The sequence below is a fragment of the Rhinatrema bivittatum genome, chromosome 12, assembly GCF_901001135.1.
Source record: "Rhinatrema bivittatum chromosome 12, aRhiBiv1.1, whole genome shotgun sequence".
In the NCBI taxonomy this organism is placed as follows: domain Eukaryota; kingdom Metazoa; phylum Chordata; class Amphibia; order Gymnophiona; family Rhinatrematidae; genus Rhinatrema; species Rhinatrema bivittatum.
Window position 1 is genome coordinate 81676381 of NC_042626.1, and position 25143 is coordinate 81701523.

Consider the following 25143-nt stretch of genomic DNA (forward strand, 5'->3'; position numbering starts at 1 on the left):
CAAGGCTATGCCTCGTGGTGTGGCCTGCTCCACGTGCGGCAGCGCACGCATCCGCCTCTCTAGAGCCAGCATCTGTGCAGATTGTCTCTCAGGAGGTCCATTGAGGGGAATCCCCGTGGCAGCAGCAGTTCTTCGCGGTGCCCGGAGCCTGGGAGGCTTACAGCTCAGCCGCAGCCATCTGATCCGTTCCTGCTTGTGCAGGGACGGAGGCCATTTTGAAAAAATTCAGGGATGCAGAGAGAGCTGCGATGGAGGCAAGGAGTTCCCCGCCATCTCTCTTCCTGCGACCGGAGCCCTCTGGGGAGGGGGGCGGCAGGTCGCAGGAGGATCGGGCTGATACTTCGGATAGTGATTCTGAGGGGGCCTCAGATGGGTCTTCTCGTCGTTCTCCTCGGACTTGGTGAAGTCTTTTCACAAAATGTTCAAGGCACAGAGAGCGTCCAAACACAAGAGGGGCAAGGTCTCTCAGGTTCCCTCGTCCCGTAAGTGTCCCATGTCCCCGCCGGTGGGGGGGGGCCATACTAAGTCTAAGTACCCTCTCAGATCCGTAGCAGCTCCGGATGATTCGTCTTCGGATGTATCTGATGGAGGAGACCCTTCCCCGCAAGAACTTCAGGGGGTAGGCACAGGCCAGGATGATCAGCCCCTGGTGCCCAAGCAGGGAGGCGCTTCTGCGGTGGATGGTGATGATTCCAAGGTGGTACGCTTGTTCCGGAGAGATGAATTGGGTCCACTTATCCCGAATATTCTGGAAGAGCTTGGAATTGAAGTCCCACAGGAGGATTTGCGTATGGGAGCGGTGGATCCCTTGATGTTAGGTCTAAGAGGTCCGGCTCGCTCTTTTCCCTTTCATATGTCGGTCACTGACCTCTTGTTCCGGGAGTGGGACACTCCGGATCTAGGTTTGAAAGTCAGCCGCCCTATGGATAAGTTATACCCGCTACCGGAGGATGCGCTGGAGCTGCTCAGGGTACCCAAGGTGGATGCGGCAGTCTCTACAGTCACTACAAAGACCACCATCCCAGTCACGGGAGCGACAGCCCTAAAAGATTTGCAGGACCGAAAGTTGGAGGTACAGCTTAAAAAGATATTTGAGACCTCCTCCCTAGGAGTGCGGGCGGCCATGTGCAGCAGTTTTGCTCTGCGTGCGAGCCTGCGTTGGGTGCAGCACTTACAATTTATGGCATTCCTTTTGGAAGTGGACGCAGCTCAGGCTGGTAGTTTGTAGGTGGCGGTGACTTACAGGGTGGACGCACTGTATGATCTCCTGCACACGTCGGGAAGAACAGTGGTCTCCGCCGTTTTGGCCCGCAGGCTCCTTTGGCTCAGAAATTGGTTGGTGGATGTCTCCTCAAAAGCTCAGCTGAGTTCCTTGCCTTTCAAGGGAAAGCTGCTCTTCGGCCAACAATTGGAGGACATGATTAAGTTTCTGGGAGAGAATATGGTCTACAAGCTGCCAGAGGACAGGCCCAGGAGCAGTGGCTCTTTTCCTCAGAGGTCCAGATTCTGGGGGAATTGTCGTTTTCGGGCCTCACGGTCTTCTGGATCCTCCTCTTGTCAGGCTCCCAGCCATGATGGATTCGGCGCGGTCCAGTCTTCTTTGGTGGCTGTGTCCAGATTACGACGGGGTGTGGATTTGGAAATTCCCTCTTGGATAGTGGTAACCACCAATGCCAGCCTCTCCGGGTGGGGAGCGGTTTGTTGAGGAACAGCAGTGCAAGGTCAGTGGATAAGGTCAGTCTTCTTGGTCGATCAATTGGTTGGAGATCAGAGCGGTTCGGTTGGCGTTACAGGCCCTCCTTCCCTTAGTAGAGGGAGATCAGTGCAGATTCTCTCCGACAATGCGACAACGGTGGCTTACATCAATCATCAGGGCGGAACTCGGAGTCATCCGTTGATGATGGAGGCTCAACTTTTAATCAGCTTTTAATCAACTTTTAAACAGAACGTGTACAGGATAGCAGCCTCTCACATTGCCGGAGTGGACAATGTGCAGGCCGATTTTCTCAGCCGTCACCAGTTGGATCCAGGAGAGTTGGAACTCTCCGAGGCTTTCAGTCTCCTGTGCAACCGATGTCCAGGCCCGCGATGGACCTGTTGGCGACGTATCGCAATGCCAAAGCTCCTCAATTTTTTCAGTCGTCGAAGAGAGCCAGGAGCGGTAGGTGTAGACGCCCTGGTGCTTCCCTGGCCAAAGGACATTCTGTTGTACATTTTTCCACCATGGCTGTTGGTCGGCAAGATTCTACGCCGCATCGAGGCTCATTCGGGCAAAGTGATATTTGTCGCGCCAGAGTGGCTGAGGCGCCCGTGGTTTGCGGACCTTCTCAATCTGGCGGTTGACGGCCCGCTGAGATTTCATCCGTCCCCGAGTCTGCTGCGACAAGGTCCCATTTATTTCACAGAGGTAGATCGCTTTTGTCTAGCGGCATGGCTTTTGAAAGGCGGAGATTGAGAAATAAGGGTTACTCGGAGGAGATGATTACTACACTTTCGCAGTCCTGTAAACCTTCTACCTCCATAGCCTACATCAGAGTTTGGGGTATTTTCAAGGACTGGTGCCTGAACCACGCGGTGGAGCCGTCCAGAGCTACTATTCCGGATGTTCTGACCTTTCTGCAGGCAGGTCTAGTAAAAGGTCTAGCCTTCAATTCCCTACGAGTTCAGATGGCAGCCCTCGGTAGTTTTTGGGGAAAGGTACAGGGCCTCGCTCTAGCGTCTCATCCGGATGTGGTTTGTTTTCTGCGTGGCGTTAAACATCTTGGTCCTCCGATTCAGAACCCCTGTCCTTCGTGGAAGCTCAACCTGGTTCTCCGTGCCCTTTTGTAATGCACCTTTCGAGCCACTGACATGGGCGACCTTGAAAGATCTGACGTTGAAGGTCGTTTTCCTCGTGGCTATCATATCGGCGCGTTTCAGGAGCTACGGGCCTTATCTTGTCAGGAGCTCTTCTTAAGGATTTCTAACAAAGAAGTTTCTTTACGAACGGTTCCCTCCTTTCTTCTGAAAGTAATGTCCTCTTTTCATTTGAATCAGACGGTGGCGCTCCCATCCTTGGGCCTAGATCTTTCTGCTTCCAAGTCTAGGGAGTTAAGACAGTTGGACGTCATACCTTTGCCAGACATTATCGACTGGATGTCCGGGCCACAGAGCCCGGTTCTTTCGGAACCAGTGTACTCCAAGCGGGACTCTCTCAGTCCCACCCTGGTTAGGAAAGCTTTGGTACATCCCAGCTGTCCTGGACTGATCCGGGTATGTACAGGGAAAGGAAAATTGGTTCTTACCTGCTAATTTTCGTTCCTGTAGTACCACGGATCAGTCCAGACGCCCATCCGGGGGAAAATGGAGAGTCCGCTCGGCCGGTAGCTGATCAATATTTCTGCAAGTTTTATTGAATGCCCCCCTTTTCAGGGAAAGGTTTTGGGTATATTGTTCATTCATTCATAAGGTTTCTGGTGTTTTCATTTCCTCTGTTCTTCAGGGGGAAGTGGTTTTATGGTTGCTGTTATGGTTTTTCTAATTTCTGCTTGGGTACAGTATAATACTGGCAGACACTAGGTGGCACCTCAAGGGTATAGGACAGAGTCACCAAAGTCTTTTTCTGTCTCCATCTGCTGGGGGGGAGGCAAAACCCAGCTGTCCTGGACTGATCCGTGGTCCTACAGGAACGAAAATTAGCAGGTAAGAACCAATTTTCCTGTATTTTTGTCAGGAATTCTGCAGAAAACCTTAGGCTATAGATGTTTTCATCTGAAATCACTGTGTAGTTTCAGCTCATAAAACACTTAACTGTGATAAAGTCTTCTCTCACATTCATACAGCTTCATCAGATTCATGGTGGCTATTCCTAACTCAGAGATCAGCGTTGCTGCTGTCTTCTTTGTTTCAGTTTCCTGACGCTTGCTGGGAATAGGATCCATAATGTGGAGAACCTGACATCCTTACGGCATCTGCGATTCCTGGACCTGTCAGATAACCAGATCGAGAGACTAGAGCCTGGTACCAGTGTTTGGGCATATTTTCAGTGCTAGCCCTGCCTTGGTTATCAGTGAGGGCCCACCAAGGATGTGTGTGATAAATGGGCACAGCTTGTGGGGGAAGTGCAGGGATGTGTGTGATTTGGCAAAGCCGGTGGGGGTAGTTCAAGGATCTCTGTGATCGATTGGGGATTCCCTGTACATACCCAGATCAGTTCAGACTCCTGGGTTATGCCTCCCTGCCAGCAGATGGAGGCAGAGGAAGTTTTACTGACACTGGTACATATGGTCACAATGAGGTCAATGAGTAAGAACACCTACTCACAGCTGAAAGTCACCTAAAAGCATAATTGCTTTCTTTACTATTTTTATAATTAAGTATTAATTTAAGAGAGACAGTATAAAACGATTATTCAATTAATCATATAAATGGAAGTTCCAGTCCACTTTCCATATAGAATAGATTTTTGAAACATGTAACTGAAAAACTGATTGGCACCACTCCTAGATAAATTTACAAACCAAACTGATATATGTGCCTAATTGTAAACCGTTGTGATGGTGTATTACTAAACGACGGTATAGAAAAGTTTTTAAATAAATCAATCCTGAGTGCCACTTACAGTTCCTCAGTATTTCTCTGGTAGATGGTGCAAAACCTGCAGATCTGCGGTCTGGGCAATTTTTTGAGCCTTCCTCCTGGGGGGGGGGGGGGTGTGAATCCTTGTGGGTTCTTCCCTGTCTGGTTGAGGCGGATGAGACAGGGGTTATGACCCTTGTGTGTGCTCAGTCCGTGCGTCTATGGGGTGTAAATCTGGTGGTCCAGATCCCTCCCCTTTACAAGGCAGCTGCAAGCTGGGATATTTTGTTTTATTTTGAGGCAGTCCTTTTCATCTTTGAAGCCTCTATTTAAGTTTTGGGGAGTTGAATAAAGTTAAAAAAAAAAAATAGAAGAACTTAAGGTAGTAGCACAGCATGGCTGTGCGGGTGGCTTCCTTGACATTTCTTTGGTGGCTGGTGTGTTTATTTGTGTTTGTGAGGCTGTTTTAGTGCTGAGGTAGGTTTTTTTTTCACTGTTTGTGCTCAGACAACTTTTTCCCCAATCGCGATGGGCTGCTGTCAACATGCCATGCATGTAGCTCAGTGCATTCACGTCTCAACCGGCTCAGGTTGTGCGCCGGATGTGTGGAAGGCAGGAAGGGCTTGTCTGTGGCGTCAGACGTCCACCGCTCCTGCCTCTGCGCCATTCCGGGTTTCAGGTCAGGGTGCTTAGCGCGGGAATAGCTGCCATTTTGAATTCCCCCATGCTTGTCTCCGGCCCATTCTGTCTCTGGGTGCAATCAGGGACGCGGAAGAGGAACAGAGTCCCATGCTGCCAATCCCTAGCTCCTATCCTATGGGGGCTGGGTCATAGATTCCTTTTTCAGCTGATTTTATTTTATTGCTGCATGAGACTTATATTGCCAAGCAGCTTGTGCTGCTATGGATTGTCGGTCCCAGCCACCGGGGGGCTGTTCTGTAGGGCCAAGGCAGAATCGTTCTGTTAGAAAACATGTTTCCCCTCTCCAGAGATTGTTGGGTCCTCCTTCGGGATCAGGCCCAGGTGGGGATGAGTCAGATGATTCTGACATGGGGATAGGGGACCTTCCTGGCCAGGAGATGTGGGTCAAGTGGATGATCCTGAGGGAATCCCGGTCACCGAGGGGGATGACCCGAAGATAGTACATCAGTGAAAAGAGAAAAGTTCAAAATGGTATAGTGAAACTGAAAGGTGAAAAGGATCAATGTGTGGAGAGAGATGAAGAAATGGCAGAAATATTAAACAAATACTTCAGTTCTGTGTTCACTAAAGAAGACCCTGGAGAAGGACCATTGCTAGTTAACAAACTAGAGGAGAATGGAGTAGATGTAACTCCATTTACAGTAGAGAATGTATGGGAAGAGCTGGAGAAACTGAAAGTGGACAAAGCCATGGGGCCGGATGAAATTCATCCCAGGATACTGAGTGAGCTCAGAGATGTGCTGGCGGGTCCGCTGTGTGAGCTGTTCAATAGATCCCTAGAAACGGGAGTGGTGCCGAGTGACTGGAGAAGAGCGGTGGTGATCCCGCTTCACAAGAGTGGAAACAGAGAAGAGGCTGGTAATTACAGACCGGTTCCCTGTACGTACCTGGATCAGTCCAGACAGTGGGTTATGTCCCCAATCCAGCAGATGGAGTCAGTCAAAGCTTCGAGGGGGCGTCACCATGAGTGCTACTACCCCCTCTGCAGGAGTTCTGTATCTTCTGACTCCAGCAGATGCGAGTAGGGAATCCGGGTTGCTCCCGATTACCTTAGGCATTTCTTATATTTCTTTTCTGGTTTTCTTCTCTCTGCCTACTTCTTTTTGGATCAAGTTTGTTTGAAAAAAAAAAAAAAAGTGTAAAGTGAGTTAGAGGGTTCTAATTGGGAGGCGTGGCTTCCCTCTGTGTTTGTCTGCTCTCTCCTTCTTCTCTCGTTGCGAGCGGGGTAAGTGCAGTGTTGTTTTGTTTCTTTCCCTGCAGTTTGTCTTCGACGGAGGGTCTCGCGGAGGCCAGTAGGACCGGCCTCTCCGCGTTCTCTCCCTTGCCTGCGGCCATTTTCGCGGCTCCTCGTGGGCTGCGGAGGCAGGCAGGGAGGTCGTCGTTGGCGGGTCGCGCGGCCAGGAAGGCCCCCCCCGCGGTGCCGTTTCGGTTTCGGCGGGTTGTGCAGGCCGTCCGGGCCCCCCCACAGCGGCGCTCCCGTTCTCGGCCCCCCCCGAGGCTCTGCCGGGTGGTTTTTTACCTGCCGGGACTGTTTCCTTGACAGCTCCGATGCCGCGGCCAGCGCGCTGCTCTGCTTGCGGCGAGCCGGGCTCGCGGATTTCGAGGGAGGGCATCTGTGCGAGGTGTCTCCCCGGGGGGGAAGGCACCTCGCGGCCCCTCATCGATTTCCCTCGTTTAACAGGCTTGCCCGGGCGGCGGGGGCCGGCCCCTCCCCCATTCCTGGCGGGAACGGCGGCCATCTTATATACTGCGCGCCCTGAAGGGGAACAGGCAGCGCTTGGGGCCGGGGATGCTGGGGAATCTCCTCCACTCTTACTTCCGGAATCGGACCCGGAGACAGTCCCGCAGGGGCAGGGTTCCCCGGGGCCCCCCCCCTCGGAGCCCCCCTCGGGTAGACCGGGGTTTTCCCCAGAGTTTATCCTTTTGCTGCACACTGCATATCTGCAGAGCCTTGAGGCTCCCACGGGACCTCCTCCAAACAAGATACCGCGGCCCTCGATACCTTCCCCGGCCCCCCCCGCTCCGGCGGGTGTGGGGGCCCCCCTACCTCCCGCTCGCGCCCGGCTCCCGGTGGGCTCGGGGGCTGCGGGCACAGGACCAGGTTCTCCTGGATCGGACCCGGCGGATCCGGGTCAAGGGGACTCCACTTCAGAGGGTGATGATCCGCACACGCTGCGTCTGTTCCAGAGGGAAGAGCTGGATGACCTACTTCCACAAGTTATTAAGGAGTTGGACCTCGATCCACCGCCGGAGCCGCCCGCGCCCGTAGCGCCCGCTGTGGTCACTTCCTCAAAGAAGGGGGATCCGGTCTTGGCAGCCCGGAGGCCGAGGGCTCGGGCTTTTCCCATTCACGAGTCTTTCCTTCAGCTTCTCACCGGGGAGTGGGATGCCCCGGAAGCTTCCTTTAAGGGCAGCCGGACCATGGAGAGGCTTTACCCGCTGCCAGAAGATTTTCTCGATCTCATCAAGGTACCTAAAGTGGACTCCGCGGTGACAGCGGTCACGAAGAGGACGACCATCCCAGTGACGGGGGGAGCGGCCTTAAGAGACGCGCAAGATCGCAAGTTGGAAGTCTTCCTCAAGCGGGTCTTCGAGGTCTCCGCGGTAGGGTTGCGGGCGGTGATGTGTAGTTCGCTGGCACAGCGGGCCAGCCTTCTCTGGGTGCAACAGCTGCTCACCTCTCAGGTCCTACCGGCCGGGGAGGCCGCCCAGGCGGATAGACTGGAAGCTGCGGTTGCGTATGGGGCTGACGCCTCCTACGACCTGTTTCGGGTCCTCGCCCGCTCCATGGCCTCGGTGGTAGCGGCACGCCGCCTCCTATGGCTCCGCAACTGGGCGGCGGACACGTCCTCCAAGTCGAGTCTGGGCTCCCTGCCATTCAGGGGCAAGTTTCTGTTTGGGGAGGATTTGGATCAAATCATCAAGTCGCTGGGGGAAAACGCGGTTCATCGCCTGCCGGAAGACAGGTATCGCTCCACCAGGGCGTTCTCGTCCTCTCGGACCAGAGCCAGGGCGCAACGGCGCTACCGGAACTACAGACCGGCGGCAGCCAGGCCCTCTGCCCCCAGGTCTCAGCCCTGGTCTCGCTCCTTTCGCGGGTGCCGCCCCGCGCGTCCCGCTCCCGCAGCTGGACAACCCTCTCCCAAGTCCTCGCAATGATGTTCAGCTCGCCCACTCCGCCGTCCCCAGGATCGGGGGGCGGCTGGCGTTCTTCTACGAGGAGTGGGCGCGGATCACCTCGGATCAGTGGGTCTTGGATACCATCGGACAAGGTTACGCGTTGGAGTTTGTCCGCGCTCCAAAGGGACGGTTCATATTCTCCCCTTGCGGCTCGGACACCAAGCGAAAGGCGGTGCAGTTGACCCTGGACAGACTTTGGGAGATAGGCGCCATTGCGCCCGTGCCCTTCGGAGAGGTGGGCTCGGGCCATTATTCCATCTACTTCGTGGTACCAAAGAAGGACGGATCCTACCGGCCCATTCTGGACTTGAAGGAAGTCAACAAATCACTCCGGGTGGTTCGGTTCCGCATGGAAACGCTGCGGTCCGTGATCGCGGCGGTGCATCGCGGGGAATTCCTGGCCTCCTTGGACCTGACGGAGGCCTACCTCCACATCCCCATTCGCCGGGAGCATCACTGTCTTCTACGGTTCAAGATCCTGGATCAACATTTCCAGTTTGTGGCTCTCCCGTTTGGGCTGGCAACGGCTCCGCGCACTTTCACCAAGATCATGGTGGTGGTAGCGGCGGCCTTGCGGAAGGAGGGGATTCTAGTCCATCCTTACCTGGACGATTGGCTCATCCGAGCGAAGTCTTTTCGGCATGGACAGGCGGCTGTGGCCAGAGTCATAGAGTTTCTGCAGTCCCTAGGATGGGTGGTGAACTTTTCCAAGAGCTCCCTGGTACCCTCGCAGCGCTTGGATTTCCTGGGGGCGACCTTCGACACCCGTCTGGGCGCGGTTTTTCTACGTCAGGACAAGGCGCAAGCCCTGCGGGAACACATACAACGGTTTTCTGCGTTATCGGTTCCCACCTCCTGGGACTATCTGCAGCTCCTAGGGGTGATGGGTTCCACCATCGACATGGTCCCTTGGGCATTTGCGCACCTCAGGCCTCTACAGAGAGCGCTTCTATCCCGTTGGAAGCCGCTTTCGCAGGACTACCAGGTGCTCCTCCCTCTGCCGCAGTTTGCCAGGAACAGTCTGACCTGGTGGATGAATCCGGAGAATTTGGCCCGCGGCATGTCTCTCGATCTGCCAAATTGGGTCATGGTAACCACCGACGCCAGTCTCGTAGGATGGGGAGCGGTCTGCGACCGCAGCGCCACGCAAGGGACGTGGTCCGCGGAGGAATCGAAGTGGTCCATCAATCTACTGGAGACCAGAGCGGTCAGATTAGCGCTCCAGCATTTCCTGCCACTCCTCCGGAACCGGGAGGTCAGGATTTTATCGGACAATGCGACGACGGTGGCCTATATCAACCGACAGGGCGGCACTCGCAGTCCGCAGGTCGCGCTCGAAGCAGAGATGCTGATGCAGTGGGTGGAGCGGCATCTGGCCCGCCTGGCGGCCTCGCACATCGCGGGCGTGGACAACGTACAGGCGGATTTCCTCAGCCGTCAGCTCTTGGATCCCGGGGAATGGTCCCTCTCCAAGGCGATGCAGCTGCTCGTTCAGCGGTGGGGATCCCCCCACCTCGATCTCATGGCGTCCGCACGAAACACCAAGGCTCCCCGGTTCTTCAGCCGCCGGAGAGAGCGAGGAGCGGAGGGCGTGGACGCTCTCGTACTCCCGTGGCCGGCCAACCTGCTTCTTTACGCGTTCCCGCCGTGGCCACTGGTGGGAAGACTACTCCGCCGCGTAGAGGCCCACCAGGGACCGGTGATCTTCGTCGCTCCGGAGTGGCCAAGACGACCTTGGTTTGCGGACCTGCTCCAACTGGTGTTCGACGGACCCATCCGTCTGGGACATCTCCCCCGCCTCCTTCACCAAGGCCCGGTATTTTTCGACCAGGCAGAACTCTTCTGTCTTGCGGCCTGGCTTTTGAGAGGCACCGCCTTCGGCGCCGGGGCTACCAGGAGGCGGTAGTGTCAACGCTGCTGCGTTCTCGAAAGACTTCGACGTCGGTAGCCTATGTGCGAGTCTGGAAGGTGTTCGAGCTGTGGTGTGCCGGACTGAACACGAGTCCCACTGAGGCTTCGGTTCCTCAGATCCTTCAGTTTCTGCAAGCAGGGGTGGACAAGGGGCTTGCCTACAACTCACTCTGGGTTCAGGTGGCCGCCCTTGGTTCGCTCCTGCGGGACGGAGGTTCCCTGCTACAACACCCAGATATCCTCCGTTTTCTCAAGGGTGTCAAACACATGCGACCGCCGGTGCGGAATCCTTGTCCCTCCTGGAGTCTCAACCTGGTGCTACGGGCCATGTCGGGACCTCCGTTTGAACCACTGCGGAGTGCGACGATCAAGGATCTCACTCTCAAGGCGGTGTTCCTGGTGACTATCTGCTCCGCTCGGCGCATCTCGGAGCTGCAGGCCCTGTCGTGCAGAGAGCCCTATCTCCGTTTCTCGGATTCCGGGGTTTCAATTCGCACTGTTCCCTCCTTTCTCCCGAAGGTGGTGTCCGCGTTCCATGTGAATCAGACGGTGGAGCTTCCTTCCTTCTCCTCTTCGGAGCCAAGGTCTCTCCGGCTTCTGGACGTCAAGCGCACCCTGCGCCTCTACCTGGAGGCTACGAATGATTTCCGGATTTCTGACCATCTCTTCGTCCTCTGGTCCGGCCCTCGGAAGGGAGCTCAGGCCTCGAAGACGACCATTGCCAGATGGTTGAAGGCTGGCATTGCCGCTTCCTACATTGGGGTGGGGCGGGCTCCCCCGCCCGGTATTGTTGCGCATTCTACACGCTCTCAGGCGGCCTCTTGGGCGGAGACCCGCTCGGTCTCCTCTCAAGAAATCTGTAGAGCGGCCACCTGGAAATCGTTACACACGTTCTCCAGACACTATCGTCTTCACCTCGCTTCCTCGGTCTTTGGACACTTTGGTGAGCAGGTTCTACGAGCGGGTCTCGCAGGACCCCACCCGGTTTAGGGACGCTTGGGTACATCCCACTGTCTGGACTGATCCAGGTACGTACAGGGAAAAGAAAATTATTACTTACCTGCTAATTTTCGTTCCTGTAGTACCATGGATCAGTCCAGACGCCCACCGCATTTGTGTCCTACTCCTGCTCGACTGGTTTACCTCTACGGGATGGTAGTACTTTCTGTCTCTCACGATTTCTCAGTTTTTCACTGTTTGTCACAGTTCCGTTTTGGGGTTGACACGCTGACCTTTTGACCTCCCACCCGTTGGTGGGACGGGCACGGTTTTGTTGCTTAGGTTATACGGCTGATTGTTGCCGTTCCTTAAACTTGATCCAATTTGGGGGTTCTTGGTTTACTCGGGCTTGGATATACTCGATACTGAACTCCTGCAGAGGGGGTAGTAGCACTCATGGTGACGCCCCCTCGAAGCTTTGACTGACTCCATCTGCTGGATTGGGGACATAACCCACTGTCTGGACTGATCCATGGTACTACAGGAACGAAAATTAGCAGGTAAGTAATAATTTTCTTTTAGCCTCACCTCAGTGGTGGGAAAAGTAATGGAGTCGCTGTTAAAAGAAGGAATAGTGAGCTATCTACAGTCAGAAGAATTGCTGGACCAGAGGCAGCATGGATTCACCAGGGAAAGATCCTGTCAGACAAATCTGATAGAATGTTTTGACTGGGTAACCAAGGAATTGGATCAAGGAAGGGCGCTCGATGTCATCTACTTGGACTTCAGCAAAGCTTTTGATACGGTTCTGCACAGGAGACTGGTGAATAAAATAAGAAGCTTAGGAGTGAGTGCCAAGGTGGTGACCTGGATTGCAAACTGGTTGACGGACAGAAGACAATGTGTGATGGTAAATGGAACTTACTCTGAAGAGAGAGCGGTGTTGAGCGGAGTGCCGCAAGGGTCGGTGTTGGGACCGGTCCTGTTCAATATCTTTGTGAGCGACATTGCGGACAGGATAGAAGGTAAGGTTTGTCTTTTTGCAGATGACACTAAGATCTGCAACAGAGTGGACACGCTGGAAGGAGTGGAGAGAATGAGACGGGATTTAAGGAAACTGGAAGAGTGGTCGAAGATATGGCAGCTGAGATTCAATGCCAAGAAGTGCAGAGTCATGCATATGGGATGTGGAAATCCGGAAGAACTGTATTCGATGGGGGGAGAAGGGCTTATGTGCACGGGGCAGGAGAGAGACCTTGGGGTGATAGTGTCTAATGATCTGAAGTCGGCGAAACAATGTGACAAGGAGATAGCTAAAGCCAGAAGAATGCTGGGCTGCATAGAGAGAGGAATATCGAGTAAGAAAAGGGAACTGATTATCCCATTGTACAGGTCCTTGGTGAGGCCTCACCTGGAGTACTGTGTTCAGTTCTGGAGACCGTATCTCTGAAGGGACAGAGACAGGATGGAGGCGGTGCAGAGAAGGGCGACCAAAAAGATGGAGGGTCTTCATCGAATGACTTATGAGGAGAGATTGAAGAATCTAAATATGTACACCCTGGAGGAAAGGAGGAGTAGGGGTGATATGATACAGACTTTCAGATACTTGAAAGGTTTTAATGATCCAAAGACAACGTCAAACCTTTTCCATTGCAAAAAAATCAGCAGAACCAGGGGTCACGATTTAAAACTCCAGGAAGGAAACTCAGAACCAATGTCAGGAAGTATTTCTTCACAGAGAGGGTGGTGGATGCCTGGAATGCCCTTCCGGAGAAAATGGTGAAGACCTAAACTGTGAAGGATTTCAAAGGGGCGTGGGAAAATACTGTGGATCCATAAAGTCTAGAGGATGTGAATGAAGAGAAGAGGCATGGGGGTGGCTTGAGGGAATGATGGCTACTACCTGGAGATGAATATCCTTATTCAATAATGCGACTCAAACATTGATCTATGCTTCAACGGCAAGAGGAAATGTGGAAAAAAAGAATTTGCAACCACATAAAAGCAGGGGAGTAAGCTGGCTTGTTACGGCGGTTACTACCCCAAACAAAAAAATACCTGATACTTCACTTTCAATGCAAATCCAGCATAACTCTCTGCTTCAACGGCAGGGTAAGAAGTTTAACCCTTCACACTTATCCAGCATAGCCCTCTGCTTCAACGGCAGGGGAGCAAGTCTGATATTTCACTTCAATGCAAAGCCAGCATAGCTCTCTGCTTCAACGGCAGGGGAGAATGAAGAAAGGTTGATCTATATTCAGGCAACAATCAACAAGGACTGAATTACACAGTCTGAATAAACAGATAAGCATGGGTGTAGCTTGCTTATTGCGGTGGTTAATACCCCTAACTAAATTAAGCTATTTCACTTAGATGCAGTTCCAACACTGCTCTCTACATTAATGGTGGGGGTGGAAGGGAAATAGAATAAAAAAAGGTTACTGAGAGCCAAGAGAAACAGATAAGTATGTGAGAGAAACAAAAAGTGCGAAAGCTTGCTGGGCAGACTGGATGGGCCATTTGGTCTTCTTCTGCCGTCATTTCTATGTTTCTATATGTTTCTATGTCTTTTTAGGATTGAGGAACTAGAAGCCTTACTTCTTCAGGCTTTTCAGATACTTGGGGTTAAAATAGCCCAGGAGGACTCTGATTTGGAGGGGGCAGATCCAGTCCTGGATGCGATTCGATGTCCCCCAACAACCTTCCCTTATCACAAGTCCATTAGGAAGCTGGTGAAAACAGAGGGGGGAACTACCGATTCTGGCTTAAAGGTGGGAAGGGCCATGGCGAAGCTTTATCCATTGCTTGAACAGATGTTGGAGCTTTTTGCCCTGCCTAAAGTTGATGCTGCGGTTTCCACAGTTATAAAAAGGATGACTATCCCGGTGGTAGAGTCCACAGCGTTGAAAGACGTACAGGATCGTAAATTGTAAGTACAGCTCGAGGATTTTCAAGGTCTCTGCTCTAGGTTTGTGTGCTGCTATTTGTATTAGCTTTATGCAGCATGTTTGTCTGTGTTGGTTGCAACAGATGCAAGAAAGCCTGCCGAAGTCGGGCGAGGAGGCGGACAGGGCCGAATGTGTTGAAGTGGCAATTGCTTATGGTGCGGATGCTCTGTATGATTTGGTTCATATTTAGATTATGGGATCAGCAGTTTCCGACAGAAGGTTGCTCTGGTTGCGTAATTGGTTGGCGGATGTTTCCTCCAAGTCGTAGTTAGGTTCACTGCCTTTGGTGAGGGCCTCAAGCAGTTGATGCAGTCTCTGGAGGACAATAAGGTCCTCATGTTACCGGAGGATAAGCCTAAGGGCAAGAGATTTTTTGAAGTGCGTTCCCGCTTTCGGGTCAATAGGAGGACTCATCCGGCAAGAGCAGTGCCAGGTCCGCAAAGGCAGTTTGGGGACAGACCTAGTGTCAGTCCTTTCAGGATGCCCGAAGACTGTTTCGGGGCACCGCCGGGGGTGGTGCAGCCGGAGTTAAGTCCTTGCAATGATGTGAGGCTGGTTCACTCCCTCGTTCCTATTATAGCAGGTCGCCTGGCGTGGTTTTGTGAAGAGTGGGCCAGGATTACTCAGGACCAGTGGGTTCTCAGTGTGGTAAAGGACAGCTACGCTTTAGAATTTGCTCATCCCATTCACGACTTGTTTCTAGTTTCTGCTTGCAGTTCCTTAAACAAACAGGTGGCAGTTCGGGAGACACTGGACCATCTGCGACTGCTGGGAGCGGCAATTGCGGTTCCCCGCGAGGTGGTTCGCATGGGAAGATATTCCATTTACTTATTGGTCCCAAAGAAGGAAGGCGCTTTTCCGGATTTAAAAAAGGTAAATCTGGCGCTCAAGGTTCCACATATCTGGATGGAAACCCTAAGGTCAGTGATAACGGCAGTTCGCAAGGGAGAGTTTCTGGCGTCTCTGGATCTAACAGAAGCGTACATACACATTTCCCATTCATCCACTTGCAGCGTTTTCTGCACTTCATGATTCTGAGGCAGCATTTTCGGTTTCAGGCCCTTCCTTTCGGGTTGGCCGTGACACCACGCACCTTCACCAAGGTGATTGTGGTGGTGGTGGCAGCGATTTTGCGTCAAGAACATAAGAACATAAGAAAATGCCATACTGGGTCAGACCAAGGGTCCATCAAGCCCAGCCTGGTTCTGGTGCAGCTTTATCTGAATGACTGGCTTATCATGGTGAAGTGGGAGGTTCTTTGTCACCAGTTGGTCCAGAAGTTTAATCGGTATTCTCGAGTCACTCAGCTGGGTGGTGAATTTGGCGAAGAGTCACCTGCAACCGTCGCAGTCCCTGGAGTATCTGGGAGCTCGATTTGATACTCTGACAGGCAAGGTGTTCCTTTTGGAAGAGCGTGTTCGGAAGCTTCAAGGGCACATTCAGTGCTTGTTAGGGTTGATGATGCCCAAGGTCTGGGACTACTTGCAGGTTATTGGTTCTATGGCTTTGGTGCCATGGGAGTTTGCACATATGAGACCTTTGCAGAGGGTTCTTTTGGCACAGTGGAACCCGGTCTTGAAGGAGTTTCACCTTCCTTTGCCACTTGAGGGAGTTGCTCAGGAGAGTCTGTCCTGGTGGCTTCTAGGTCCCAGTCTCCTTCAGGGGGCAGACCTCGAAGTTCCGGATTGGGTAATACTCACTACTGATGCTAATCTCTCTGGTTGGGGAGCAGTTTGTCAGCAACAGTCTGCTCAGGGTTACCGGTCTGTGAAAAGAGTCTGCTTGGTCTATCAATCTGTTAGAGAGCAGAGCAGTCTGCTTAGTCTTACAAAAATTTCTGCCATTAGTGAGAGGTCGTTCAGTGAGGGTTCTCTCGGACAATGCAATGACTGTGTTTATATCAATCAGCAAGGCGGAACCAAGAGTCGAACAGTGGCCCAGGAATCTCAAGAGCTGATTCTTTGGGCGGAACACCACCTGGAGCGAATAGCGGCATCTCACATTGCCTGGGTAGAAAACATTCAAGTTGATTACTTGTCGCAATGTTAGATCTGGGAGAGTGAGAATTGTCTGAGTCCGTGATGCAGCTCATTCACGAGAGGTGGGGCTCCCTCCACGTAGACTTAATGGCAACTCATCTGAATGTCAAAGTGTTTTGTTTTTTTCAGCCGGAGAAGAGAGCACGGGGCAGAGGGTGTCTACACTGGTACTGCCTTGGCCTCAGGAAGTTCTACTTTATGTCTTTTATCTCTGGCTGCTCGTGGGCAAGGTTTTGCATTGAATAGAAAAGCATCAGGGCAAAGTGGTCTTGGTGGCTCTGGAATGGCCACGTTGTCCATTGTTCGCGGATCTAATCAACTTGACCGTGGACAGCCAGATTCATTTTGGTCACCTAGCGGGCCTTCATCAGGGACCCATATTTTCAGACCAGGCTGCTCACCTTTGTCTAGCAGCTTGACTTTTGAGAGGCGGCAGTTGAGACATAAGGGTTATTCTGAGGCTGTCGTTGCTACTTTGTTGCAGGCCAGAAGAAAGTCTACTAATCTTTCGTACATGAGGGTATGGAAGGTTTTTGAATCCTGGTGTTCAGCTAACAGGGTTCGACTTCTCAAGTCTTCAGTGCTTGATATTTTGGCTTTTCTTCAAGCAGGTCTGACCAAAGGGTTGTCTTTTGAGCTCGCTTAAAGTCCAGGTGGCAGCTCTGGGATGTCTTTGTGGCAAAATAGAAGGCTCTACTATTTCTGCTCATCCAGACATGATTCAGTTTCTTAGCGGTACAAGGAATTTACGGCCGCCAGTGCAGAGAGTTTGTCCATCCTGGAATCTTAATCTTGTCCTCAGCGGTTTGTGTGAGGCTCCCTTTGAACAGCTTAGAAGGGTGATACTTAAGGACTTGACTCTTAAGGTTGTCTTTCTGGTGGCCAAATGTTCGGCTGGGAGAATATGTAGTTGCAGGCTTTGTCTTGCCATGATCCGTTCCTTCAGATTTTGAACTCGGGCTTGTCATTGAGGACGATACCTTCCGTTTTACCTAAAGTGATATTGCTGTTTCAAGTGAATCAGTGGAGCTTCCAGCTTTTCCTGAGGTGGATGCATCCACTCCCCACGCGAGGGAGCTCAAGCTGTTAGATGTAAGGAGAACGTTGTTGAGGTATCTCAGGATAACTAATGACTTCAGGCGTTCGGATCACCTCTTTGTTCTGTGGAGTGGTTCAAATAGAGGTTTAAAAGCATCTAAGACTACTATTGCACGATGGCTTAAGGAGGCTATTGGATTTACTTATATTACTAGTGGTCGTCCGGTTCCTTAGGGCTTGCATGCTCATTCTATGCATTCTCAAGCAGCCTTGTGAACGGAGGCTCAGCTGGTTTCTCCACAGACGATTTGCAGGGCAGCAACTTGGAAGTTGCTACATACTTTTGCAAGGCACTATTGTCTGGATGTGGGAAGTATGGGTTCCCTATCCTTTGGCGAAAGTGTGCTGCGAGTGGGACTCTCCAGGTCCCACCCTGAGTAGGGAATTTTGGTACATCCCAGGAGTCTGGACTGATCTGGGTACATACAGGGAAAGGAAAATTGGTTCTTACCTGCTAGTTTTCGTTCCTGTACCACCACAGATCAATCCAGAACCCTCCCATTCTATTGAGGGGGAGAGTCGTCTGCTCATTGTTTTTATAGCATGGGATACAGTATTGTTGAGGTATATTTTCAAGTTTTTGAAATTTTGGCGGTTTCATTTTTGCTTGGGTACAGATTAATACTGAGGAATTGCAGGTGGCACACATGGTTAAGTGTCAGTAAAACTTTGCCTTCCTGCCAGATGGAGACATAACCCAGGAGACTGGACTGATTTGTGGTAGTACAGGATCAAAAATTAGCAGGTAAGCACCAATTTTCCTTTCATCCTACATAGAAACATAGAAATGACGGCAGAGGAAGACCAATCGGCCCATCCAGTCTGCCCAGCAAGCTTCACACTTCTTTCCTTTCATACTTACCTGTTTCTCTTGGCTCTTAGCAACCCTTGGTTCTATTTCCCTTTCACCCCCACCATTAATGCAGAGAGCAGTGATGGAGCTGCATCCAAGTGAAATATCAAGCTTGATTAGTTAGTGGTAGTAACTGCCGCAACAAGTAAGCTACACCCATACTTATTTGTTTAACCAGACTATGTTATTCAGCCCTTATTGGTTGTTTTTCTTCTCCCCTGCCGTTGAAGCAGAGAGCTATGCTGGATATGAGTGAAGTATTAGTTTTTCTTCTCCCCTGCCGTTGAAGCAGAGAACTATGCTGGATATGCGTGAAGTATTAGTTTTCTTCTCCCCTGCCGTTGAAGCAGAGAGCTATGCTGGATATACGTGACGTATTAGTTTTTCTTCTCCCTTGCCGTTGAAGCAGAGAGCTATGCTGGATATACATTGAAAGTGAAGTATGCATTGAAAGCCACATTAACTATCAACAAATATTGAATAAGCCTAATAATTGGTAATACCTATAGCCTATGAACTCTGTTAATTTTACATACTCTTACCCACCCATGTTTTTTGTTTTTTTTTTTTTTTATTTAATTTGGAGATGGTAGCCCTCCATCCTTCTGCTCCGTGAAGGTGGAACACCAACCACTGGCATCCCGCTCCGTGAATGCCTCTGTGGCTACTGCCGCTCCGTGCAGTGTTTTGCTGCCTCCTCTTTATAGACGTCCTCTAGACCTGATGGATCCACAGTGTTTATCCCACGCCCCTTTGAAGTCCTTCACAGTTTTGGACTTCACCACTTCCTCCGGAAGGGCATTCCAGGCATCCACCACTCTCTCCGTGAAGAAATACTTCCTGACATTGGTTCTTAGTCTTCCTCCCTGGAACCTCAGCTCGTGACTCCTGGTTCTGCTGATTTTTTTCTGGCGGAAAAGGTTTGTCGTTGTCTTTGGATCGTTAAAGTTTTTCAAGTATCTGAAGGTCTGAATCATATCACCCCTGCTCCTCCTTTCCTCCAGGGTGTACATATTCAGATTCTTCAATCTCTCCTCGTATGACATCCGATGAAGACCCTCCACCTTTCTGGTCGCCCTTCTCTGTACCGCTTCCATCTTGTCTCTGTCTCTTTGTAGATACGGTCTCCAGAACTGAACACAGTACTCCAGGTGAAGCCTCACCAAGGACCTGTACAAGGGGATAATCACTTCCCTTTTCTTACTCGATATTCCTCTCTCTATGCAGCCCAGCATTCTTCTGGCTTTTGCTATCGCCTTGTCGCATTGTTTCGCAGACTTCATATCATTAGACACTATAACCCCTAGGTCCCTCTCCTGCTCCGTGCACATCAGCCTTTCCCCCCCCCATCGAATACAGTTCATTCGGATTTCCATTCCCCATATGCATTACTTTGCACTTCTTGGCATTGAATCTCAGCTGCCATATCTTCGACCACTCTTCCAGTTTCCTTAAATCCCGTCTCATTCTCTCCACTCCTTCTGGCGTGTCCACTCTGTTGCAGATCTTAGTGTCGTCCGCAAAAAGACAAATCTTACCTTGTATCCCTTCCGCAATGTCGCTCACAAAGATATTGAACAGGACCGGTCTCAACACTGATCCTTGCGGTACACCACTTAACACGTCTCTCTCTTCAGAGAAAGTTCCATTTACCATCACACATTGTCTTCTTCCGTCAACCAGTTTGCAATCCAGGTCACCAAATCAGCACTCACTCCTAAGCTTCTCGTTTTATTCACCAGTCTCCTGTGTGGAACCGTATCAAAAGCTTTGCTGAAATCTAAGTAGATGACATCGAGCACTCTTCCTTGATCCAATTCCTTGGTTACCCAATCAAAAAAGTCAATCAGATTTGTCTGACAGGATCTTCCCCTGGTGAATCCATGCTGCCTCTGGTCCAGCAATTCTCCCGACTGTAGATAGTTCACTATTCTCTCTTTCAACAGTGACTCCATTACTTTTCCCACCACCGAAGTGAGGCTAACCAGTCTGTAGTTACCGGCCTCTTCTCTGTTCCCACTCTTGCGAAGCGGGACCACCACCGCTCTTCTCCAATCACTCGGCACCACTCCCGTTTCTAGGGATCTATTGAACAGGTCACACAGCGGACCCGCCAGCACATCTCTGAGCTCACTCAGTATCCTGGGATGAATTTCATCCGGCCCCAAGGCTTTGTCCACTTTCAGTTTCTCCAGCTCTTCCCATACATTTTCTACTGTAAATGGAGTTATATCTACTCCACTCCCCTCCAGTTTCTTGTTAACTAGCGACGGTCCTTCTCCAGGGTCCTCTTTAGTGAACACAGAACTGAAGTATTCATTTAATATTTCTGCCATTTCTTCATCTCTCTCCACACATTGATCCTTTCCATCTTTCAATTTCACTATACCACTTTTCTCTTTTCACTGATGTATCTGAAAAATGTTTTGTCACCTCTCTTTACCTCCTTGGCAATCCTCTCTTCCGCTTGACTTTTTGCCGTCTTGATTAATTTCTTCGTCTCCCTCAGTTCTACCAGATATTCTTCTTTGTGCTCCTCCCTTTGGGATCTTTTATATTTCTTGATCGCTGCTCTTTTAGCCTTTATTTTGTCAGCCACCTCCTTTGAGAACCAGATAGTTTCATTTTTCTTTTGCTTTTCTTTACTTTTCTAACATATAGATTAGTTGCCTTGGTAATTGCTCCTTTTAGATTGGTCCATTGTTGATCCACATCTCTCTCATTCTCCCAGCCTTTTAATTCTTCCTCCAAGTACTTCCCCATTTCATCAAAGTCCGTGTTTTTGAACTGCAAAACTCGGGTCTTTGTGCTTCTTTTCTGTATCCTTTTTGTGATATTAAACCATACCGTTTGATGATCACTGGTGCTGAGGTGGGCGCCCACCTGGACATCAGAGACATTATCTCCATTAGTGAGCACTAAGTCGAGTATAGCTCCTTCTCTTGTGGGTTCCATTACCATTTGTTTGAACAAAGCTACTTGCAGGGCATCCACTATTTCTCTACTATTATTAGATTCTGCAGATGGGATTCTCCAGTCTACATCTGGCATATTAAAGTCTCCAACGATCACCACTTCTCCCTTCTTTCCTATCTTTTGGATGTCTTCAACCAGATCTCTGTCCAGCTCTTCCTTTTGGTTTGGAGGCCTGTAAACCACTCCGATAAAAATGGATGTCCCATCTTTTTTTTAGGTCAGCCCATATTGCTTCTTCATTGCCCCATCTTCCTTGTAGCTCAGTTGCTTGGATATTGTTTCTGATATAAAGAGCCACTCCTCCCCCCTTTCTTATCCTCTCTGTCCTTCCTTAACAAGTTATAGCCCGGTATTGCTGTATCCCAATCGTGAGATTCCGTGAACCACGTCTCCATGACAGCAACAATGTCTAAGTCTGCCTCTATCATTAGGGCTTGCAGATCTGGGATTTTATTGCCCAAACTACGAGCATTTGTGCTCATAGCTTTCCAGCTTTCCTTGTTCAGGTTATTGCTGTTCCTGGACTCCTTTGTGAATTTAGTTGAGTTTTGTTGTTCTCTTCACCCTTCCCCTTTGCATTTGTGCAAAGGAAGGGATTAGTGCCTTTGATGACAGATTCATCCAGCACAATGACCTTTTTCCTTTGGTTATGGATCTGGATTTTCTTTATGCATTGGGTTTCTTCTCTCTTTTCAGATATCACTTCTATCACTTTCTCAAGAGCTTCTTCAGTATTTACCACAGAGAGGGCTTTTTGTACTTGTTGCACCTGATACAGGGTGTGTCTCTGCATCACAGGTTCAATTCTACCAGAGCCCACTGTAATCTTGTTTTTTGAGTTCATTAATGGCCTGTGTGAGTGTGGGGGTAGTAGACTTGTGGGCTGCACAGCTATCAAGAATGGGTGCCTGTGGGTTACGGGTCTTATCCTACCTGAGCCCACTGTAAATCTCTTAATCCTTGACTTTTTGTTTTTCTGTGGTAATGGGGAATTAATTGCTGATAATTGTAAAGAGGGTGAGCCTTTCTTCATTGAAGCTAATTCAGCTTTAACTTCAGCCAGCTCCTTTTTCAAGGAAGAGAGTTCTGAACAAATGGGGCAAGTCCTAAGTTTCCAGATGATTTCCCTCAGAATGAAGGCTCCACAATAGTTACATTGTATAGTCCTCATTTTGGTAATACGGTGGTTAACACCTGAGGTAATACCAATTTACTAATATATCTTGTTGCCAATTATGTATTTAGGAAGACTATATCAGAAATACAAACTTAGGGGTGGGTGGGAGGGAGTTAACCCTTGGCCAGGGCTGTTCCCTGGACACTGTATCTGCTGCTTTTGAATAGACCTTCCCCCAGGTAATCCTGTTTGTGAGGGCTGCTCAGGGGTTTCTTTGTTTAATGAAATGAGAGCTACTGCCTGACTTTTATCCACTTTTGTGTGTGCAGGTGAGCTACCACCAAGCCTCTTGATCCTTCATCTAACAGGAAATGGGTGCACAAAGAAGAAAGGTTACAGGTGAAAGACTGCAGTGTGCTGATGTGTGTGTGTCTGAGACATAGCAGCAGCTTGCATTCTGGATGAGACAAGTGACAGAGTTCTAAAGTCTTTCGGGAAAACAAAGAGAAGCTTTAACTCTCCGGCCCCAACTACAAACTGAATGAGCTGTGTAACAGACTTCTTTCTTTCAGGGAGCTGGTAATGGGGAGACTGCCCCACCTCCAGGAGCTAGACGGGCAGCCAGTACCAGGCAAGGGAAGAGAAGAACCGGCAGTGAAGAACGATGTTGACCCTGATAGTGATGATGATTTTACAGAATTTCTTTGTCCATTAAATACAGATAAAGGTACAGTGCTTGTATGTGTGGCTGCTGGGGACTTCAAGCTCAAATCCGTGCCACTTATTGCTAGAATGATACAAGGCTCAGCATGTCCATAATTCTCCCTCTGCTTGAGATGGTGGATTCTCAACCATGGTTGGGAGGGCACTGAGGAGAGGATGGGATAGTGAGTAACGCTAGTTGCCCCTGGAATGGGTTCTGAAGCATGAACAAAGGATAATTCCTGCATTCCTATTGTTTTCCTTACAGGGTTTTTTGAGTTTCTGCATCAGATGCTATGGGGACGTTCAGTGAGGAGGATGACAGATGCACAGAGGGAGCACCAGGCCCGGGTGGATGAGTTATGTGACCTGCTGCAGCCCTGGAATGGCACGCAGACTGCAATGCAAGTAAACCTTGAACAGCCTCAAAGGCCCATGAAAGACCCTTCAGCTCCAAACTCGGTAGCAAGTGGTGTGAAAGGAGCTACAGAAGTAAAATTCCATATCACAAGAGTTCCTGGGACCTCAAACAAACCTAAGTCTAAGCCATGCGTGGCTCGTGAATGCATCTCACATGTTGGGTCTGTGAAAAGTGTGAGTGTGAAGGCTCCTGTAATGAGAAGGGAGACTCTGCAGCTTAAGAAAGACATTGTAGGAACAATTAAACCTGTTAAGGCAAGAACCAATATCCCATCATCTAAAACAGCAGCCCTAGGCCTGGAAAAATGAAGGACATATGGAAAACAGACCTCCAGGCAGGGAACCTGAGACTTTGAGCACAAGCCTTGCACACATTGCTAATGATCACAAGCCTGGCGCCACTCTCATCTATCCTTTCTCAGGGACATGGCGGCAGCAGCTTCAGATTTTATCCTGTAATAGTCTTATAAGTAGAGGCCAGAAAGCCAAATCCCAGATCCGGACATTTCCTAATGGAGATTTATATTGGTTCTCATCTTGTGTTGGATAAAAATGTCCCATAGCATAAGAGATGAGCCATTGGGGGACTATTTAGATATAACATTTTTTTTCAAACCATGTCTATGCTGAGACCTCTCCTGGTGTAATCTAGCCTTGTTGTGCATTTTAACGTTCTGTTACTGTTGGTGAGGCACCATGGAACTGTCAGATTTCTTAGTTCATATTAAATTGCACTTCAAAAGTTTCTGAAGTGTAATCGCTGGGGAGGTTTATCTGTGCTCAGACTTCTCCACTACTAATTCATTATTGTTTCAGTAGTGCTGGGCTATACGTATCTATAAGAGAGAGTCCCTGCGCTGTAGCGCTTACAATCTATTCAAGACTTGCAGAAAAAAAATGCTTCACAAGTTATTTTAGAAAGTATGCTTAAAATCAACAAGGCTCTGCTCAGGGAGAGCCAGCGTTTAGGGTTTAAAAGCAAAGTAGATTTTTCAGATGGATTTGAATATGGTCAGAGAAGGGACATGATGCACCCGCAGCAAGATTGTTCCAGAAATATGGTGCAGCAAGGCAGAAGGCACAGTGAGAAGCTGCTCCGTAGCACATATCCATTGCACCTTGTCTTGCGATTACCATTCGCATACTGGGCTGTATCACTGCACCTTTTCAGTCTCTTCACTGTGCTCAGTTCTTTCATCAAGGTTTCAGGACTTACAATGCACAGTCTACTCTGACCAAAGCTCCAATGGGAGTGGATTTCTTTTTTCATAGCACTGTAATTTAGTAAACATTTTCCAAAGAGGCAGCAGGAACAGCCTGCAGATGACCCTACCAATGCAGCCCTCCCAGGGCAGACAGTGCCACATACTGTCCTCTCTCTATTCTCCCCACAAGATTTACAAAGGCTCCCCCCCTCCCAGTACCTGACACTGCTATCCATAGGCACTGAAAATTACTGTGTGTAAGGGGAGCAAAGTGTAACAGGATTGCTTAGCCTAAATCTGACAAACTTGGGTAAAGATTATTCCCTGTATGTCCCAGGATCAGTCCAGACTGCTGGGTTATGCCTCCCTTCCAGCAGATGGAGTCAGAGAAAAGCTGAAAAGCACCCCCTAGATAAGCAAGTGTGCTGCCTGCGATCCCCTCAGTATTCTCTGGCGCCAGCAGATGAGAGGATAGCATAACCTGCGGTCCTGATCC

The 25143-nt window shown here is 50.1% G+C and overlaps 1 protein-coding gene across 2 annotated transcripts in view; it reads left to right on the plus strand.

Moving 5' to 3' along the window:
* Positions 1 to 24187, plus strand: part of LRRC46 (leucine rich repeat containing 46) — a 28845-nt gene extending 4658 nt beyond the window's left edge. For both annotated transcript variants that reach the window (XM_029572518.1, XM_029572519.1), the window contains 4 exons: positions 3890 to 3999; positions 22650 to 22719; positions 22893 to 23047; positions 23291 to 24187. In XM_029572518.1, coding sequence (XP_029428378.1) covers positions 3890 to 3999; positions 22650 to 22719; positions 22893 to 23047; positions 23291 to 23751 — 796 coding nt within the window. In that variant the 3' untranslated portion in view covers positions 23752 to 24187. The remainder of the gene's footprint in view (positions 1 to 3889; positions 4000 to 22649; positions 22720 to 22892; positions 23048 to 23290) is intronic.
* The last annotated feature ends 956 nt before the right edge of the window (positions 24188 to 25143 follow it).